The sequence below is a fragment of the Fusarium venenatum genome, assembly GCF_020744135.1.
Source record: "Fusarium venenatum strain MPI-CAGE-CH-0201 chromosome Unknown EDB82scaffold_3, whole genome shotgun sequence".
NCBI classification, from domain to species: Eukaryota; Fungi; Ascomycota; class Sordariomycetes; order Hypocreales; family Nectriaceae; genus Fusarium; species Fusarium venenatum.
In genome coordinates, this window is record NW_027072131.1 from 4022718 (window position 1) to 4043234 (window position 20517).

The window sequence follows — 20517 nt, forward strand, 5'->3', positions numbered from 1 at the left end:
GTCCTCCCTCCTCCATACCATACATTCTTGCCCAATCATTCTTTCCATACCGGCTGGCTCGGTTTCGTGAAGCAACCACCATTGAGGTGGAGCTGAAAATATTTGGATATAGTGACGAATGCGGATAAGCCCCACGGTCGCGATCGAGATTCTTAAAGATAGGTTTAAGCACCCTCGTCGTCGTCGCCAACACGGATGGTACCCTCAGCACCAGCACCGTGGGCCCAGTAGCCACCAATCTCAGGGGCGATGTCACGGTTTCGGCGAGTAGCTGTGATGATCCAGAGGCCGAGGACAGCCTTGGTAAGAACATCGAGGACAGCGTAGATGACGACCTCGGTGCCGACCTTGACCTGCCAAGCGCCACCAGCAGCACCCCAGACACTGTTATGCTATTAGTATGAGTTCAATTGACACGAGCACAAAGAGGACTTACACAATGTAGACGATCCAAAGGATGAGAGCAGCGACAGAGATAGAGCCAAAGAGTCGCGAAATATTGGTACCGCGAGCTCGAGAGGTTCGCGAGCCGTGGACGGCGACGTGCCAGATGGTGAAGACGAAGCCGATGAGGCTGATAGCATACCATCCCCACTTCTGAGCAGTGTTGGCATGTCCGACAGCAGAGAAAGCACCAGCGAGGACAAAGATGACATTAGCAATGACGGCCATGATGGTGTGGCCACCATCAACACCAGCCAACAAGCAAAGCTCAACAACCAGAATGGGTGTGGAGAGAGCCCAGTCAACGTAGCGCGCCCAGAAGACCTGGCGACAGACATCGTGGTGGGTGTCGGGGACGTGCTTGTGGTGGTCGCGCACGCTGGCGCAGTTGAAGTACGAGGTTTGACCGGAAGCCATGGCGAAGTAGGCAAGGGCAGAGATGATGGTGGTCAAGGTGGACAGGAAGTAGAAAATGCGGCGCTGGACGGCGACGTTCCATGACATAATGGCGAAGATGGCGGAGACGACGGTCATGGCGACGAAGAGAACCCATAGAGCGCGAACGCCATTGTGGCCGATGGTTTGGTAGTGAGTCGGTTCAGCTGTTGTGTGAGTGTTAGTATGAGTTCATGGTGAAGCTGATAATAGTGGTGGACAACATACGGATGACAGTGGGAATGGGACTGACGCCTCCGTGAGTCTTGAAAGCCTCCATGATTGACAATGAACTGTTGAGTTAAGTCTTCTCCTTCAATGTAGTCGAGGTCAATGTGATATGAAGCTAAGAAGTGTTAGAAAGACGTGGAGAAGAGCTGGGACCCAAGAGCTTTAAAGAGGAGAGGAGGAGAGACGAGGCAGCAAGATGAGGCGGAAGCTTACGCCGCATTCGTCGCCTGAGGCGTTCCTTTCGTTTCCGGTTACTTCAGGAGGAAGTAAAAGAAAACAAAGCAAATACTACACAACGTCATCAATGACATGTCGATTGCGGGTGTTTGACACAGAAAAGCAGGTATTTTTTTTGATGCGGGGGGAAGACGAACTGCATTCGCATGCTGCAATTATCGTGTGTAAGAGGCGTCACTACTACGTAATTTTGTGTGTGTAACACCAAGAGGGGAAGAGACGAGACGCGTTTCGGTTTGTTTTAATTGTATCGTGGTACAGTTAATTAATACCATGATCTGCAATTCTATTTAGAGTATTTTTGGTGCATCAATCATTTGTAATCGGGGTTAAAGACCGCTGAAGTTATCATGTTTTCAGTGATTTACCTGCTGGAGCTATAGCTTGAGCTTTGACATGAGGCTCCCCTGTTATTGTGTAACCCGCCGTACCTGGTTCAATAACAGTAACACAGAAGATAGGTATGCAAGCAACGCGTAACAAGAATAAGACGAAGCCAACCAATATCAAGCAAAAGGATAGCTACAGCCACAGACTTTGCGTCACACACAGCTCCTACAAAGGTTAGATTGAAGACTATCCAGTCTAGACTCTGGAGCTTCCATGTCAGGCTAGAACCTCTTAGACCAGTTGTAGCCACAGATACCCGCCACGATACTTCATCAAGGTCCCAGGTCTCGGAGAAATAGCCAGTGTATGCCTATTGAGTAATCTCACTTGCTAAAGTCTCTGAAACCTTTCGGGGGGTCGTTCAATTCATCCGACAAATTATCCATGTATTCCGGAGTGTTTGCTCAGTAGAAGAAACGGAATATCATTCTACCGCTCGTCAAGTTCAGCTGCCTGGAAAGTTAAGTGCAGATCTGGACTGACCCAAATCTCGATCGTTTGAGGATCATCACGGGAGGGGAACCTCGGACGGGAAACATATGCACATGATCCAGTGTCAACCACTCGAATACGGACGGGCCAGCCAGATGTCTCAAATCTATTCAGCTGAATGCACATAAACAAGATGGACAAAGTAAAAAAAGATCTTGAATCTCGGAACGCGAAAAGTGATGTGCGGGCAAGTGCATGAACTGGGCTGGTCACGTTGAAGACATTGTCAGCCATATCAGCCGCCATTGCCGTGTCATCATTCCATGAATTCTTTCTGTTCATCCCGTAAGTGTAATCATATCACTGCAGTCGTATTCTTACCTCGTTTCTCCCCCGCAAGTTCCCCAGACTTTTTGCTTGTAATCAGCTGCCGACCATCGGCTTTGTCTATAAAACGTGGAGGGTCCAATAAAGACGCAGAAAACAGTCTTGACATGTGAAATGGGAAATGCAGATGTAAAACCATGACGCATTTGGTAGCCACACTGCATCAGCGTACCACGTGCCGCTGTAAGGGCTGCTGTGCATAGCGCTGTGATTGGGTTTTGTGGCCCTCTTGTTTAGCGGTGAGCATGCCTTGAAATGCATGTTTTATTTTCTTTTGGGTTGGCAAGAGGTCAGATGTGTTACGGAGGCTCAAAGACAGACAGTACATGACAACAACAGTGATATCTGTATCTTTGCTTGGTTTTTGTTGGGAAAAGCAATTTCAGCTGTCAAAGAACCCTGCTGAACAAATCAGCAATTACAGGGTGTTTAGTGGACAACTGTCGCTGATCAACCCTGTTTCCCCACGTTGAAGGCCGGTAGTCTAGCCTAACTTTCGGAAAGTGGACTCTCGCTGGAAGATTGGATTCCATGGATGTTTTCCATTTGCTTCGCAAACTCAAGGAATTCCTTCTCTAAACTCTGATTCTGTGTCAATATCCAACATTCTCAACGCTTACTACCTACTATTACGCCTCAAAGATCGTCCTTGTTCATTACCTGTACATTTATTAGCCTTTTATTCCTCTCCATCTGTCTCAGCGCCCCCTGCTCTCTCAACCCCCACCACTTCCGCGACCGCTACGCACCTCCAATTGTTTGTTGGCTTGTGACCCCGATTCTTGATACCCGACGACTGTTAGAATAACGCTCATAACTCGACGACTTCTCACGACTTTCCTTTCTGACTCTATACCATACATACGGAATCACTCAACGAACCTGCTATGCTATAACATCGTCCTCTTCCCACTTCTGAAACGACCGCCGAACCTGCGCTTCTCGCGCGTAGGCTGTCGCCATGTCCGACCTACTACTACAAACCCGTGCGGTTCCCTCTCTTTACAACAAATCTACAAAACCTCCTACAAAGTCAAATACGAAAGCGAAAAGACCTCCAGTATCTTCGGTCCCTGTGGTCAACACCCTACAAAAGGCCATCAGACAGGCGAACGATACATGGCAGTGGTGCAAAGATGGCTTAACAGAAGATCAGCGCTTGAAGATCAAGCAGTTGGAAGAGAGGAAGCAAAATCTGTGCTTGCGCATGCAAAATGTACGTTATTCGTGTCCCTGGTTTGTATTCTTGACTGACCATCCAGGCCGAGTCCCATGCGCAATGGGAATCTGCAGCGAAAGAACTAGACAGCCTCGAAGGCAACGACGAATGGAAGCGAGATGCCTCCACAGGCGACTATAACCCCGAACTGATTCAAGAGCGGCTCGATGCCCTGGACGATGCCCGAACGAAATGCGACGTCCACACAATGATGCACTTGATCCGCACGGCTTTGTCTCGCGATCTCGGCGGCATGGACAACGTTGATCTGTACCGACACTCTTACACGGGAACGAAACGTCTTATCGAACGATACGTCGAGTCAACAATTAAAACAATTGATGCCGTCGTGACACAAAGCCGGCTCGACCAAAGCATTGAAAACAGAGACCTCCTCGAAGGCATTCTGTTCGCCCGACAAAGCTACGGCCGAAGCGCATTACTCCTATCCGGGGGCGGCACCTTTGGCATGTCGCATATTGGTGTTCTAAAGGCCCTCTTCGAAGCGAAATTGCTGCCAAGAATCATTTCAGGCGCAAGCGCGGGGAGCATCGTCTGCGCCGCCATGTGCACACGAACCGACGAAGAAATTCCGCTCCTTATTGAAGAGTTTCCATACGGAGATCTTGCCGTGTTCGAGGATCCGAGTGGCCAAGATGGTGTTTGGAGTAACTTGCGCAGATTGCTGACAGAGGGAAGTTGGTCTGACATCAAGCATCTCACCCGGGTGATGCGAGGATTGATGGGCGACATGACGTTTCAGGAAGCCTACAACCGAACGCGCCGCATTCTCAATATTTGCGTGTCGACTGCATCCATGTACGAATTACCGCGCCTGCTCAATTATGTGACGGCTCCAAATGTCATGATTTGGTCTGCAGTCGCAGCTTCATGTTCTGTTCCGCTTGTCTTTAACGCTGCACCTCTACTTGTCAAGGATCCGATTACAGGCGAGCATCAACCCTGGAACCCCACGCCCCAGCGATGGATTGATGGGTCTGTGGACAATGACTTGCCAATGACTCGATTATCCGAAATGTTCAACGTCAACCATTTTATCGTTTCTCAGGTCAATCCTCATGTTGTGCCTTTTCTTTCCAAGGATGACCACTTGTCGCCTGTCAGAAAGCCCGACCATACACAACAGACCACTGGCGATAACTACGATTGGGTGTATAAAATGACATCGCTTGCGCGCGATGAAGCGTTGCATCGACTTCATTTTCTGGCTGAGCTGGGTATAATGCCCAACCTTACCACAAAGGTCCAGAGTGTCCTCAGTCAAAAGTACTCTGGCGATATCAACATTCTTCCCGATATGGGTATCAATGATCTGCCTCGGTTACTACGCAATCCCAGCCCTGAGTTCATGATGCGAGCTTGCCTCAGGGGTGAGCGTGCGACATGGCCCAAATTGAGCCGAGTACGCGACCGTTGTGCGATTGAGTTGGCGTTAGATCGAGCTGTACATAGACTTCGCGCCCGAGTGGTCTTCTCAGAAAGTCAACGTGATCTTCGACGTTTGAACGTCACCGCTGGAAACATTCCGCTTAAACTACCTGTTAGAATCAAGGATGGGCAGACAGTCATTGAGCCTCCCGCTGAGGTGAAGAACCAGAAGCGACATCGTCGCAAGTCTGGAAGCAGCTTACATGTCGCGCCCAGGCAATGGCTATTGCTGGATACAAGCACCATTACAGATGACGAGACAGAACAGGAAGAGCGCATTGAGATGGAATCTCGTCGCCGATCTGGGTCACCGGTCGCACAACGCAAGCCCTCTCGCCTCAAGCGCGCATCGCGCTCTCAAGTTCATCTTCACACTCGAGCTACGCTATCAGCTGTTGTCGATGCAGAAGAAGTAAACACGACATTTAACTTCTCCAAACCTATTACACCGCCATTAAGAAGCCCTAAAGAGAGCATCTCTGATGGGTCAGAACAGGCGACGCCAGAACCTTTGGAACCTACACTACAAGATTGCATTGCCTCTGCGACAGAAAAAGCAGAGATGAGCGAGAACCTTCCCTCGAGCGATCACCGAGAGGATACAGATGCGAGTGACGTTGAAGCATACAAAGTTTATCAATTGGCGGACACTCCAAACAAAGCAATGACTGTAGAGGAACCTCATCCTGGACCAGCAGCGCGTGCGGGCTGGATACTATGGGACTAGGAGTCCAATAGAGAAAGAAGTAGAGAGACAAGGGTAAATAATGACAGGGTATTGAGCATATAGTAGGATTACTAACGAAGGCATGTCTCTGTAGGGTAGCATTGTTGATGAAGCGTGTCAATTATTTTCTGGTGTTTGGATGCATGGGTACGGTATGGCATGATTGCATATTACTGCAGTGATTAGATATACCAATTATACTAGCATTTATCTTATTCAGAGGCTTTTGGTTGAAATGTAGGCGTTTGAAGTGCAGGTCTAGTTGTGTCTGGTAACTCTGGTAATGAGCGCCTTGTCTCAATCGTAGAGGTCACTTGGGATACAGACGAGGCCCTTGAGGTACTGTTTCTATGACGAGGAAACATCTGGGAAACAGTTTCTATAGAAATGCCAAGTTGGAATGAGTGAAACATTTCATTGTCTGAGAGGCTTCTAGTTTGACAATGGTTTGTGCTGTATTTGCAGCAAAACTATTGATACCGCTAGTCTGGCTCTTGAAGTCCATTAGCAACCATCAGTACTTCGTGGGGTTGGAGCATGTTTCGACACAAGTGCAAATCTATTATAGTCTTGTTATTCGCATCTGTACAAAGATCTATGCCATCACGATCGGAAAGATATGAGCTATTCACTATTTAGACAATACATTCCATATTTTCATTCTCTTCCGTTATGGTTGACTGGTCAAAAGATCAACGTTGCATGGATCAAAGAACCCAAGACAAAAAGTGTCGATCGTATCTTGGCTTTTGGAGTTTTCTAGTGTAAAATGTCTTGGTTGATTCAATGCCTCGCACTCGGTCTGCAGAGTAACTGACCAAAAGGTCCGAGTACCATGCAGTCAAGCCCTGTAAGCGCTATCAATGCAGTGTTCAACTTTAGTCAAGTTTAGACGAAAATGAGGCTCCTTTTTCTCTCATTACAGAGTTTTGAGAGTGCATTGACTTTACTCTATCTAGTTTTTGCAGTAGCGCAAAGCGGAGATCCCGGGTTTCCCGCTCCTCCATCTCATTTTGATTACCTCGAGGAAGGACAGATGGGATGGGATGGGATGGGATGTAACATTGCGTGAACCCCCCAGTAATGGCATCTTGCAGGGAAAAGATGGCGTTGGACAACGGAGATACCCACTGTCACCCACTATCACTTATGGCTAGACTCCTGCTGTGCGAGCAAGCTGAGAGTGAGACACGGCATACAAGGGCCCTGTTCAGCTAAGAGGCCCGTCCCATCCCCGCTTGGTTGCATTGGCGATCACAACTTACAACTGCCGTAATGAGAGATTGTGTGAGAGATGGCATTACCTGAATCAGCTTAATTAGACATACGAGCCTTTATTTTCTATATATATATTCTACTATGCCCTACTCTCACCTCATCTGAGTATCCAAAGCATCAATCACTTCGTCCTTCACAATGCGCTTCTTCCAGACTCTTTCGCTTTCAGCGCTTCTCACCCTCGGCAATGCTGCTGCCATTGCCAAAGACTCAAAAGTCCCAGAGCTACCAAAGACTGACTACGACGCCGTTGTCATTGGAGGTGGTCCAGCTGGTCTTTCAGCCTTGAGTGGTCTTGCTCGTGTAAGAAGAAATGTCCTTCTTCTCGACAATGGACTGTACCGAAATGGACCTACTCGACACATGCACGATGTTATCGGCTTTGATGGTGAGTGATATGCCCCATCTCAACAAGACCAAAACTAATGGAATAGGTGTTCAATCTGCATACTACCGCTATGAGGCGAGAAGATTGCTGTCCTACTACGACACTGTCAAGATGGAGAATGCCACCGTCACAGACATCAAGAGCCAAAAGGGCGACTACACTTCCTTTTCCCTCTCAGTTGACTACCCCGGTCAACCCACCAAGAAGATCACAGCCCGCAAGGTCGTTCTTGCCACCGGTATCAAGGACCTTCTTCCTGACACTCCCGGCATTGCTGAAAACTGGGGCAAGGGCATCTTTTGGTGTCCCTGGTGCGACGGTCACGAGCACGCCGACCAACCCCTCGGTCTCATCGCACCTTTGAACAAGGTTGCCGGCCTTGTTAGAGAGATGGCCACACTCAACTCCAACGTGTACGCCTTTGTCAACGGAACCGACAACAGTACCACACAAGCCCTCGCAGACCAGGATCTTCCTCAGTGGAGGGAGTACCTGAAGCTGCACAACGTTACAGTCGACAACAGAACTATCACAGAGGTCAAGCGTCTCAAGAACGGTGACACACACAATGCTGACCCCAGCCTTCCTTCTGTCCCCGAGTTTGATCTCTTCAGCGTTGAGTTCACCGAGGGCAAGCCCGTTGAGCGCGCCGCGTTCTTAACAAGCTTCCCTGATGAGCAGCGCTCTGACGTCGGAGAGAAGGCTGGCGTTACACTGTACGGTGGACGACTTCAAGCCAACGGCAGTGCTGGCTTGATCACCAACGTCCCTGGTATCTACGCCATTGGTGATGCCAACACTGACAACACTACTAATGTTCCCCATGCTCTCTTCTCTGGTAAGAGGGCTGCTGTCTTTTTGCACGGTAAGTTTTACACTCTGCTTAATCATGGGTTATACTAATTGTTTTAGTTCAACTTGAGAGGGAGACACAGGCTGTTGAGCTCGCTGGATTGCCCAAGCGAGAGGCTGAACTCCAGGAGCGGGATCTGTGGGAGACCATGAACGAAAAGCGTGGTGAGATGCTCTACGCTGGTGAATTTGACCAATAGACTTAACAAAAGTCGAGAAAAAGAGAAGCCTATGCTGAGGATATTAATATTGGAGTATGGATACTTAATTATGGTACATAAAGCATTATGAGTTACGGAATTGTTATCAATGATAATAAATTGCTTCGAAGAACATTGAAGATTAAGAGTGAAAAGATTATATAGAGGAAAGTAATGATATCTGCACCAATTTCCTTTCATAACTCCGATCTCTCATCAATCAGTTCTGAAGTACGTATTGTGTTCTGATAAAGTAAAATGCCTAATGTTGTAACGAGAGATAGGAGTAAGCATACACTCATCGTGTGCCTATCCTATGTCCGACCATTTAACTAAAGCTTTAGACAAAATCACTGAGACTTCTCAGCATCCCACTGCTTGAGCATCCCCTCAAGTTGCTCATGTCTCTTCAAAGCTTCACTAAATGAGACCAGGCCCTCCCCTCTACCGTTAGCAAATTGTTCATAAACCGCTGCAATACTCCTTCCAATGATCGGGATATCGTTTTCTTCCTGCCACGCTTGCCACTTCCACTTAACCTCTTCAACAGTATCTGTCTCAAAATCGTGGATTTCGATGGTGACAGGTTTGGAGTACCCTGCCGCATTTAGAGCAGTACCTCCAAAGCTTCGGAGCCTGATCTCGCCCTTTTCACCGTTGATGGTGATGGTCAGAGGGGGTTCACCAGGGAACGGCTGGCCACGGCGGAAGCGGATCGATACAGCAGCGTCTTTCTGGACGGTTTTGGATTCTTGGAGGGTTCCTGTGGCGAAGGTGATATCTGGGACATCGGTTGTAACTCTGTTGATAATCTCGTTGGTCGTCGGATCGCGAATTCGGACGTTGGGTCTCTGCGAGTGAAGACGGCTTTTAATATTTGTGACATCCCCAAGAACGGACTGGAACGAATCAAATACTAGACTCATTAGCCTTATTTATTTTGTCATCTCTTTTCGTATTACTTACTGTGTGCCAACCCGATGGTAAAATCGTTTCCACCTATAGCACGCTGGGTAAAGTACTGCAACGTCGAAGGTAGAATTTCTCTATCATTCGTTCCACCACTAGCATGAAGCTCACTGCTCAGAACCTTTCCAATCCGACCCTCATTCAGTAGCTCGCGAATCTTGACAATAGGCGGCGAAAACCGCCCCTGAAGCCCAACAAGAGTCTTGACGTCAGTCTCCTTGGCCGCATCTACAAGCTCCTTCGCATGCTTAACATCCTGCGCCAAAGGCCACTCGACGAAAATCGTCTTTCCAGCTTTTAAGCTAGGAAGAGCGTTTGAGTGATGGACGTCTACTCGTGTGGCTACGACGACGAGATCAACGTTTTTGTCAGCTGCGAGATCTTCGGGTGTGCCATAAGCTTTGGTGTCAGAGGGGAGATTATAGTGTGTGATTGCATTCTGAGCCGCTTCAACGCTACTATTTTGAAGAGCTACGATTTGATACTTTGAACGGCCGAGGGGAGACAGAAGGTAAGGGAGATGCGCTTTTGAAGCCCAGCTTGTTTTTGCGGAAGATGAAAGGCCGACGATGGCGGTGCGAATGGGGGCCATGATTATATTTTACTATGATGCGTTTTTCTGAATCGAATGATGTTATGTATTGCTTGCAAATTCAGCTACTCTAGTCGACTTTTATATAGTCCAAGAGTGGTGATGAAATGCTGTTATGGTGCAATCGTGATTTCTAATCATGGATTTGTAAGTTCAAGTGTAGTAAGATTGTGATGTAACCGCAGAATCCTTAACCTATCTTCTTGGCGGTATTGAGAGTTTGGTAACTTGTAAGCACTTTATCCAAAAGTAGAAAATAGTAATTACTATATTAGGCTTGTGGTGTTGAAGTTGTGTCCGTCAAACCAGGAACTCGGAGGCAGGATTGTCCGACAATGTTAGACCTCTTGGTAATCCACCTGTTATCACTCAACGTTATGAAGTCTGACGATACTCAATTTCCATTCCTTGTATTTGATTACACGTCAATTGCATCTTCTCAAGCCTCAACATCTCGTACCAAATTGCTGAATTGAAGTGTGTGTAGAGGCGGTAACTATATCCCATGCGACTATTTAGTGCCTTGAAGTATACATCTTGTTTTATAGATAGATGAAGTATAAAGGGTCTTAGAATTCCGTGCTGTAAATCCGCATGTGTTTGCCGGTCATCTGAACTGCTTCAAAAAGGCACATTTAAAACCAAGGTCTCCTGCCCCATTGTTTTCTCCATCAAAGTTGAAGAGAAAACAACGTCAAGAAAATTTGGCATCTAACTAGAATATAGCAGTCGTACTCCTCTTTTGCTCTCAGTTCCAACTGGGTGACCCGTCCTTTCTCTGAGACATTATGCAGTCATGGTTACATCGATTGAGATAATATTGACCGACCTTAACCGATGTCTTTCCATAACATCAAAACTTTTAACTGTGGCCAATAAATTACACAGCCTGCATGCAGGAACATTCCAATTGGACATTACGAAGGAATACCATGGAAGAAATGAGTTCAATCTTAGGCACGGGCCGTGGTGGATTCCACGGAAGCAAGACTTGTTCTGACGACGCGCATATTCTAGTTGAGGGGATCCAAGACAATTCGCAACGATCTGGGAAACTTTACATGTCAATCAACAGGTTAATGGGAGCTGAATGCAAACCTATTACTCTTTTTGATCAATATTGACTGAGCATGTTGAAATCGTAGAGGTGTATGTGGTTGGGTGAGACCTATGCTTTTGAAACCTTAATCAGAGTACTCGCAATAGTCCGACCTCGCAGTGAGAGAATTCTTGTATTCTTGACGTGAAAAGCCTATCAAAATAGGGTGAAATGGCAATGTTTCGCTCCCCTTGACCATGTAGATAGGAAGAAGCAACTCCACGATCTGGATGGCAACAAAGACTGGCAATTTGGATTCGTGGGTTCATCCTCCGATATTGTCAGATATAGATGGTTTTCACTTTTCAGACTCTACCCCGCACAATTCGGTCAGCCGTGGAACATGCATTCATCAGCGAATAGGTTACTGTCTTACATATCCTGCAGTGAGACGAAACTCGCTATTGGTAGGTCATCATCGAACAGCAAATTCTTGTGGGATCGGGGCGCGGTGACTATGGGTGCGTTTTGTGTTGTTAGTAAGTAACTGAGGGAATGGAACTCCTAGATTTATTCTGTACGATTGCAAGATACACTTAATCAACTTGTTGATGAGTTGTCCGCCCTTAACCATCATAGTAGATCCTGAGAATGATCTCTTGACGGTAAACAAAGCCTGGGCGACACTGGAAATGCGCAAAGACACAGCCAGCCACATTTCCATCGTCTGCCTCCAATGCACCATCCTTCATGATGTTACATTTCCCACTGCATAGCTTCGTATATCAACATTTAACCAATCGATTATCGGGATAACCACTGGTCTTCAATGCAGAGGCAGAATGTGAGACATGGCCTAACGATTGATCATCAAAGTATGCCTTCACCGCAAGACGCCAGAGACATGAAGTGGTGCAAGACGGAGCATCTCAAGGCCGAGTAGAAAGAGATGATACTTGGCTCTCAGTTGATTCCGATGGACATAAAAGGCGACTTCTCCCCAGCTGATCCTATCTTTTCTCATCCTTACCTCACAACCTCAACAACTTCAGCCTGAACTCAAACAAACCCAACTTGAAGACTCACATCTTGCAAGTCAGTGAACGCTTTTCTTCTTCTCTGAACCCTGCTAACCTACTCAGAATGTCCTACACCATCAAAGTCCGTGTCTTTCAAACCAACCCCAACGCTTTTTTCCACATCGTTGAAAAAGCCTGTTGGCACTATGGAAATGGCTGCCAGTGGACCGAGCAGAACGGCGTCTTGACTCTCACTATGGGCAGCAGTGGTACTTCTGGTATGCTGCGCTTCAAGACTGAGCAAAATAAGGAGGCTTTCTTTGTCGCCCTGGGCGTGCATAACTACAAGCCCTGGGTCGACACAGTGACCGGCCTGGGTGACGACATCACCTGTGTCAAGGCTCTGCCTGAATACTACGGCAATGCGTCAGACCGTACCCGATCTCGCGAGTCTCAGCGTACTGAGCAGACGATTCTGAACATTGATCGCAGGAACATTAAGACCAATTACAAGGTTAAGGAGGGTAACAACCTTGAGCTTGACATTATCATTGGATAGAGGGCTGAGTCAAATGCTTTGGTCAAACTAAGATTCTTTAGCTTAGCAAATTGAAGACTCATTCTTACTGTGACAACGCATAGACTGCGGGTATTTTCAAATCCTCATTGAAAGTTGAAGCTTATATTCAAACTTAAGTGGAACATGTATGAGAAATAGTCAATAGACTTTACCAAACTATCGATGGACTCTCTTTCTTGAAAGATGAGTCACTATAGCTTTAAGTTCTTCTGCTTAACGAGGGTTCAAAAAACAATATGCCGCATGAACATTCTAAACTTTTGCTTGACAATATTCTAACTTCCGCAGCCATTTACTTAGACTCGGCCTTCCTGACAAAGTTTAGTTGAATTATAAAAGAATGCTTTATTCCTGTTAAGTCGAATCACAAACTTTAATAAAAACCAGTAACAATTTCAACTTCATCACAACCCCCAGAGTGGCACTTCAGATGCGCCAGGACCCATCGCGATATCCTTTGGGGCACCTCCCCATGCGTTTTTCGACGATCAAGCTATGCGCAGAGCAACTTCTGCGCAAGCACACCAGACCACACGACCATTGCGGGTTCAGAAAATGGATTCGTCTGGTCAACCTGCCGCGCATACAACGAGGGCAAGCACCTGATCGTCCGCCCTGATGATGTCTGGCTGGCCATCCTCCAGAATATCGGCCGTTACAGTCTCCCTCGCACAGAAGAATCCCTGTCGGAGGCAAAGCTCGACGTTCCGACCTTGAACGAGGAGGACTTTCGGAACTTCTCTACCTTGGCCGAGGAAATGAAGTATCTCGTCAACAGGAAATGCTTCTCGAGGGAACGTACGAATTCCTTGATGCCAGGCTTTAGTACGACGTGTCCAGAAGACATTACGGCTGCTTGTGTTTTGCTCCTCGGTCGAGAGCTCAAAGAGAAGGTTCTCGGCGACTTCCGCTTCAGAAAGGGTGGCATTCATTTCGCGACCCTCTCTGGAACGCCTCTAGATTGGGGTAGCCTCCTGGATAAATTGAGAGATTTCAGAAATGAGGGTGAAGAGGTGAAGCTCTTCATCAAAAACATACGGCCCATTTTGAGCCTTCTTCACTATACTGCTCGTGAACCAGATAGCGTAATAGCGCGCGAGTTTATCAAGACCATGGTTAGGAAAACACCCCCAAATGGCGAAGACGCTCATTTGGTGACTGGATGGATCACTGCCTTTTGTCATATCAACCCAAAACGCCAAAATCGGCAATCTGACAAGGATGGAGACGAACCATCTGATCAAGATGTTGAGTCTGAAGTCTCGGAAACCAGAGACACGTCCGAAGAAGATAAAGAAGACGATATATTCCATCAAACCGTCAACCTCTCGGATATCCCTGTTGGAACAGCGAGAATGCCTGTGCGGTTGATGGGTAAATACAGGACTGTGAATTGCATCATGGTAGGAGGGTCAATTGCTGCGACGTGTGGACGCCATCAGAATAACGAATGGGTGTATAGGCCGATGCCAGGATGGATTTTGAGCATAAACGAGGACAATAAAATGGCGCGCATGAGACAAGAGATCCTGGATGATGTGAAGCAGGAGATTCGGCATCAGGTGAAGGAGGCGGCTAACGAGTTTAAGGACTGCATCTGGAGTAGTACTGCGAGCACTTTGGTGTTGAATAGACTCGAGAGACGGTTAGAAAAAATGTGATGCGTCGATTTCTAGACTGAGCAATGATAATACTAGGAGGATTGAGACAGGGGGAAACCTGTTGTATGTCTACTTGGTCTTATTTACTTGTAACTATGTTATATGCACAGGAATAGGAGGTGCCTTTATTTTTAAGCTTGGGGACTCGCGCCAGTGAGACTAAGAGTGTAATCAAGCCCCTCAGAAACCTCGGGAGTCAACTCGAAGCCATTGTACATGATAGGCTTGGCTGGAGCATTCGCAACAATAACACTGACATCATCTCCAGCCTGGACACTAACGGTGGCAGCACCATTGACAAGAGTAGTATAAGAAGTCTCCCCACCTTCACGGTAAATAGCGACAGTCGCCACAAACTCGCCATCCGAAGCGACGTTGACACCAACCTGGTTACCAGTAACTTGCAGAGGAATGATGTTGGCTCCCATGTATCGAGGGGCGCGGTCCGCTGTAGGCTTGTAGCCGTCACCAGAAGGTTCGACATGTGCAAAATCAATCTCTGCACGTTGCTGGAAGAAGACTTCTTGAGCGGAAGAATGGCCAATATCGACATAGGCCATGCGCGCCCAGTATCGACCAACGATATCGCCGACTGTGGCATTCGTAGACACACGGCTTAGTGTATGGAGAGGAGTTTCGTTGCTTCCCTTTTCATACTGAATTTGCAACTGACGAACAGTGTCTTGGCCCAAACCTGCAAAGTCATCGGGGTTGTTGGTCAAGTAAGCCAGGAAAGGCCAGGCCTGGTAGTAGTTGCCAGACTCTGGGGTACCGTCCACGATAACCTGGTGAGAGTCACCGAGAAGCTTCTTGAGCTCTATCTCGGTAGGGGAAGTCTCTTGGTTATGGGCTTTGCGAGCGCTGGCGCATATATCCGATGTTTTGTACGTGTCAGCTGCCCAGTTAGCCAAAGTCTCCCACCAAGCACCAGTATTCGCCTGGTCGACCCAGGCCTGCTGGTGGTAATGTAGCCCGTGACCGTATTCGTGAACGGTCACGCCGGGAACAGCAAGATACTCGTTGACAACCTCCAACCAAGCTGATCCGCTCTCAGCATCAGAGTGCATTACACCAGCCGCTCCGTTTAGAGCTCCGACAGTGTAAACATTGGTCTTGTGTAAGGGGCCGCTATCGGTTTGTTCGTTGAAAGAGAGTCCAGAAGAGCGCCACTTGAGTGTTCCAACAAAGCAGTCGAATGCGCCTTCAAGCATGTCCAGGGCCTTGTCGGTCGCTTCGGCAGATCCCGCGTAGACTCGGAAATGGGCTGAGTCTTTGAAGTTGTTGCCTCCTGGGCCAACGTTTGGGTTCGCGGTATAAGATGCCTCCGCTTCTGCCGCCGGGGCAGAAGATGATGGGATGCTCTGGGGGAGAGCGTTGGCCCCGACGGCGAGGAGGCCAATTACTGTGTTGATGTTGACGAGACCCATTGTAGCGAACGGAGGCGGTATAAACGAATGTATTTGAAGTAAAGAATGGAAGAATAGAAATGAATGACAATCGAACTCGGAACAGAAGGATTACAGTCTACTTAAGGTGTTTATGCTTGTTATGTAACCTGCTAGCCGATGGCCTTAAGTTAAATAAACATGCTACCAAGTTCATGTTGATTGGTGGATTATTAGATTTCTAGATAAACGGTTTCACTTCAAGGTCAAAATGTTTTGAAAAATAGTCCGATGGGTTTAATTATCTGTGCGATGTCGACTTGCGAGGATAACCTTGTAATGCGGTGTCAGGAGTTGGAGAACAGGGATCATGTTTAATTGCAAAGGGCAAATGTCACTGTTTCATATCCATATCTAACAGCGATCGACATAAGAACAATTTCTTCAATGAGATAATCAATCTTGAGGAAATACTCTGATGCTTGGAGCGGAGCATCAGGCCCAATAGTAGGTAAAGAAGAGAATAAAACAAGATAAAAGATAACCTGGTTATTGTTGTATCATCGGAAGATGCCGTCACGTCATAGTCTACCGACAATTAACCGCGTTGTCACGCAACTACCCTAGTAACGACATTAGTAGGTAACGTTAGTTGATGACTCCATCTTACAGACCACTCCAATCTACCTTGTTTCAACATCTCCCAATCCTGGTTGATAACCTCTCATCGGAGATATCGACTTCAAAATGCCACCAGACCAATCTGAGGATGTTGCTGTCCAACAGCCTCTCCTTTCGGAGCGTGACGAGAATGTCTCATCCGACGCGTCGCGAGAGACTCGGACCCGAGGAACCTTCACTCGTAACCTCGGCGCCGCTGAAGCCTTTGGTATTGTTGTGAGCATCGTCATCGGAAGTGGTGTATTCACGTCTCCCGGCTCGATCGATACAAATGTTCCATCACCCGGTATCGCTCTGGCAATTTGGCTCATTGGAGGTATCTTGGCTTGGACTGGAGCTACCACTTTTGCTGAGCTCGGCACCGCTATCCCAGGAGAAGGTCAGACATCTGTTACTTGCTACGGTAGTCATATAATCTAACGTGATACAGGCGGAGTCCAGCCATATCTGCAGCATATTTATGGCGACATATGGGGCTTTCTAGCAGCCTGGACATGGATCGTCGCCGTCATGCCCGCAACTCTCGCAATTCTCAGTATTGTCTTTGTCGAGAGCGCTTACTCAGCTGCAGGCGTCATTAACGAAGATGGCCGACTAGAGCACAAGCTTCTTTCTATCCTTGTGCTAGTTGTCATGAGCGTTGCAAACTCCATTAGCACAAAAGCCAGCACGCGTCTCAATGGCTTTTTTGTTGTCCTCAAATTCCTGAGTATCCTTGTTGTGGTAGTCGCCGCCTTTGCTGTAGTGGGCGTTCACATTGCGCATCCAAACAAGGAAGTTGGTGGAGGTGATTGGTACAAGAAATCGTGGTTCAAGTATCGTGACACGTACAATCCTGATGGGCCAGACACGGATTGGAGTAAGTTGAGCCAGTGGGAGATCTTTGGACACTACTCTGCGGCTTTATATGCAGCTTTGTGGGCTTACTCGGGTTGGGACAAGGTCAGTTTTGACTCCTCTTTGCAAGTCCATATACTAATGTTATCAGGCGATTTATGTCTCCGCTGAGCTTTCACAGCCTGCTAAGCAACTTCCTCTTGCCATCAACACATCCATCCCAACAGCTATTATCTGCTTCCTGGCCGCCAACGCTGGTTACTACATCCTTCTCCCATGGAACGTCGTCAGCACCACAGATAGCGTAGCAGTGACCGCCATAACACGCCTTCTGGGCCAAGGCTTTGGTATTGTTACCGCTATACTTATATGTTTAGTCGTGGCAGGTTCTCTGCTGGGCAACTCCTTCGTCGCCAGTCGAATGTGTGTTGCTGCAGCGAGAAAGGACTGGATCCCGAGTCTATTCACCATCGTTGGAAGGGTCGGCCTGAAACCCTCCGCCGAAGAAGAAACGACTACACCTGATGAGTCAGGCAAAGATGCTGGAGATGCGCCGATCAATGCCGTTATCCTTTCAGTTATTCTTGCCAGCTTCTATATCCTCTTTGGCAGTTTTAGAGCACTCTTGACTCTCAATGGTCTTGGAGAATACTCTTTCTTCTTCCTCACTGTTCTCGGAGCAATTATCCTCCGATACCGCGAGCCTGATTTGGAGCGTCCGTACAAGACCTTTTCCGTCAACCCCATTGTGTTTGTAATCGTTAGCGGGTTCGTCGTTGTCAGGGGTGCTATCTTTGCGCCCGTGCAGGCCCTCGTTATCATGGCCATCTGGCTCTTGGGTCTGGTTTTCTACAAGGCGCGTCAGTATTGGGTTTCAAGGTAGAGTGAGATGCGGAGAGTATCTTCCGTCTCTTGTCATGTTTTCATGACCGTCAAAAGATCGAAACATTGTGCTTGAAACATACTGGATAATGAAATTGGATGAGGAGCAGGGGTATGGTTGGATAATTACTAGAATAATATGGTTTACATCTACCTAGACCGATCAAGAATTTCTGCTTTGATTATAGATACATAAATACATGATTTTTACACAATCTTCACAAAATGGCTGATGATGCACTATTGTTGTACCCTAGCTAAAGCTTGGATATCAATGAATTATGGATAGCGTGTTTTATCTCTCACCGATGACTACTCTGGCTGAAACTTAGGGTCCACCACTAGGTACTTGAATAGCTGTAACAGGAGGATCAACTTAGGTCAATCAACTACCTAGTAGCCTTCGCGCCGTTCCATGATTTTCACAGATCCGGCAGCTCAAAACGCAACTCTCATACCTGGTTCAGTCGACATGGTGGATCGACATAGAGAGGAACCAATATGTGCAATCCGCGGATATTCAATCTATGCAAGTATGATACCTGATATGTGACTACAGGATGCCGTTGTAATCAAAGGACCTCAGTGCTTGGGCGAACATCCAGAGGCAACCAGCCATCCCGGTGAGCTGCTCACATGGCTTGCGGCCACTGGTTGGACAGATGGTGAAGACCAGGGCTGGGGCGACTTGACACGGCTTCCCAGCAAAGAGGGGGCACGAACGAATAAAGTAGATGAGAGTGGCCATATTCTTTATGGTTTTCACAGAACTTGCACCTCACTCGCTCGTCAATTTACACAACTATCACCAATCACAACCTTGGAGTCCTTCTACGACATTTGGGGCATTATGAGCGCGCGGTACTCAAAGGATCTAGTACGCCACCTACACACAAGCTATGCTCCCTCCATACCGCAAAAGACCGGGAAGGGAACATACATTTGGCCCAAATTCAAAGACTATGCTGCATATTATTTTACAGGTTGTTCCAGCCTCACTTCATATGAATGGGTAAGCACCAAGCTCTATAGCTCTGTTTATAGGTTACCTGACAGTTGTTTAGTGGAAACATGATCCTCTCCAAATACCGAACTTAACAGGTCGTTTACTCGAGAATATACAGTGACGGCCTGTGTCACCATCAATTCGAGCCTCCCAGTTCCAGAACAATCTGTTCAATCTGCCACAAGAACTCCTAGAAGAAATCACAGAATATCTTCGGTACGGATCCACAGACTTGCAACCCACATACCTGCTGTCTCGATCTTTTTGGAAGCAGCTTTTCATCAAGCTACCCTTCCTCTGGGATCTAGATGTGCAACAAGTCCAACAATTCCCATATTCTCCTATTGAAGCAGGCAAAGAATGGGACTGGGAGCATTTAGTCCGGCAGATCATGGCTCGTCCCGTCAAATTCCAGAGGCCGATATACAGCGGGTGTCATGATTTTTCGCTCAAACTTTGGGACTATGGTCAAGTTGGATTGGACATGCCTCTCGGCATGATGAATCGGCGACGAATGTGGCAGATTTTGGAAGATATGGACCTCTAAGAGCTCGACGCCTGTGATGGACAGGAGTTTTTCCTCGATCACGATATGATGCTTTGCGAGGATCTAGACGATTTCAACAATAGTAAAGCACTGGGAGAGGGCGAACGTGACTGGGATGCAATTCAAAACTCGTGGTGACCTGGAAGATGGTTAGTGGGCAGAAACCTTGAGAACTACCAAATCTATGCAGGATACAGTGAATGAATGGCCCAAGACCGGCGTCGACCAAGGCATAAAAGATATATTGTTGTATCCCTTAGACATTTAGTATGTAGTCTTTCGCATGCCTACGGGATGGGCCTAGGCACAGTACCAACTTAGAGAGCTTATCTATCAATCTCCATGATAGCTTCGATGCCGGGGTGTCTGGATTAGCTTTTTACATAGAAGACAGGTTATAGTCAGTTAAGTGCTAGACTATCTCAGCGGAAATAGGATAACGAAAGGCACTACCCGGCGTTGCCGGTCCAGATCAACAAACTAATTCCGCGGAGTTGGATCCGAATTGCGTTTGAGCATCACAATTTACAGCGTAGCGTTCGGCAGTCAAACTTTTTCTCTCAGCTACATGAAACGATTCCTCCTTTTCCTCAAGGGTCTCGTATTATCGAATAGCAAGCCACTAGAAGACCATACTAGATTACAAGCGA

At 47.4% G+C, this 20517-nt stretch overlaps 7 protein-coding genes across 7 annotated transcripts; 4 read left to right on the plus strand and 3 right to left on the minus strand.

Moving 5' to 3' along the window:
- Nucleotides 1-164: 164 nt before the first annotated feature.
- On the minus strand, nt 165-1159 carry EDB82DRAFT_477723 (uncharacterized protein; the record flags this gene model as incomplete). Its single annotated transcript, XM_025727635.2, has 3 exons — nt 165-384; nt 437-1046; nt 1108-1159. The coding sequence occupies 3 exons, from the start codon at nt 1157-1159 to the stop codon at nt 165-167; spliced, it is 882 nt and encodes a 293-aa protein (XP_025582082.2).
- Nucleotides 1160-3201: 2042 nt separating this feature from the next.
- On the plus strand, nt 3202-6203 carry EDB82DRAFT_245607 (acyl transferase/acyl hydrolase/lysophospholipase). The gene is made up of 3 exons (XM_025727636.2): nt 3202-3772; nt 3819-5984; nt 6046-6203. Exons 1-2 carry the CDS (start codon nt 3518-3520, stop codon nt 5949-5951), a joined length of 2388 nt encoding a protein of 795 aa, XP_025582083.2. The 5' UTR covers nt 3202-3517; the 3' UTR covers nt 5952-5984; nt 6046-6203.
- Nucleotides 6204-7171: 968 nt separating this feature from the next.
- EDB82DRAFT_538762 (uncharacterized protein) lies at nt 7172-8818 on the plus strand. Its single transcript, XM_025727637.2, has 3 exons — nt 7172-7617; nt 7664-8482; nt 8530-8818. Exons 1-3 carry the CDS (start codon nt 7368-7370, stop codon nt 8667-8669), a joined length of 1209 nt encoding a protein of 402 aa, XP_025582084.2. The 5' UTR covers nt 7172-7367; the 3' UTR covers nt 8670-8818.
- A 10-nt stretch (nt 8819-8828) lies between these two features.
- Nucleotides 8829-10475, minus strand: EDB82DRAFT_245668 (uncharacterized protein). Its single transcript, XM_025727638.2, has 2 exons — nt 9636-10475; nt 8829-9585 (listed from the first exon to the last, which is right to left on the minus strand). The coding sequence occupies exons 1-2, from the start codon at nt 10228-10230 to the stop codon at nt 9020-9022; spliced, it is 1161 nt and encodes a 386-aa protein (XP_025582085.2). The 5' UTR covers nt 10231-10475; the 3' UTR covers nt 8829-9019.
- A 1937-nt stretch (nt 10476-12412) lies between these two features.
- EDB82DRAFT_527090 (uncharacterized protein) lies at nt 12413-14529 on the plus strand (the record flags this gene model as incomplete). The annotated part of the gene is made up of 2 exons (XM_025727639.2): nt 12413-12812; nt 13256-14529. 2 exons carry the CDS (start codon nt 12413-12415, stop codon nt 14527-14529), a joined length of 1674 nt encoding a protein of 557 aa, XP_025582086.2.
- Nucleotides 14530-14598: 69 nt separating this feature from the next.
- Nucleotides 14599-15956, minus strand: EDB82DRAFT_464399 (uncharacterized protein; the record flags this gene model as incomplete). Its single annotated transcript, XM_025727640.2, has 1 exon — nt 14599-15956. The coding sequence occupies one exon, from the start codon at nt 15954-15956 to the stop codon at nt 14661-14663; it is 1296 nt and encodes a 431-aa protein (XP_025582087.2). The 3' UTR covers nt 14599-14660.
- Nucleotides 15957-16555: 599 nt separating this feature from the next.
- EDB82DRAFT_506889 (amino acid/polyamine transporter I) lies at nt 16556-18534 on the plus strand. Its single transcript, XM_025727641.2, has 3 exons — nt 16556-16974; nt 17026-17537; nt 17584-18534. Exons 1-3 carry the CDS (start codon nt 16662-16664, stop codon nt 18313-18315), a joined length of 1557 nt encoding a protein of 518 aa, XP_025582088.2. The 5' UTR covers nt 16556-16661; the 3' UTR covers nt 18316-18534.
- Nucleotides 18535-20517: the final 1983 nt, after the last annotated feature.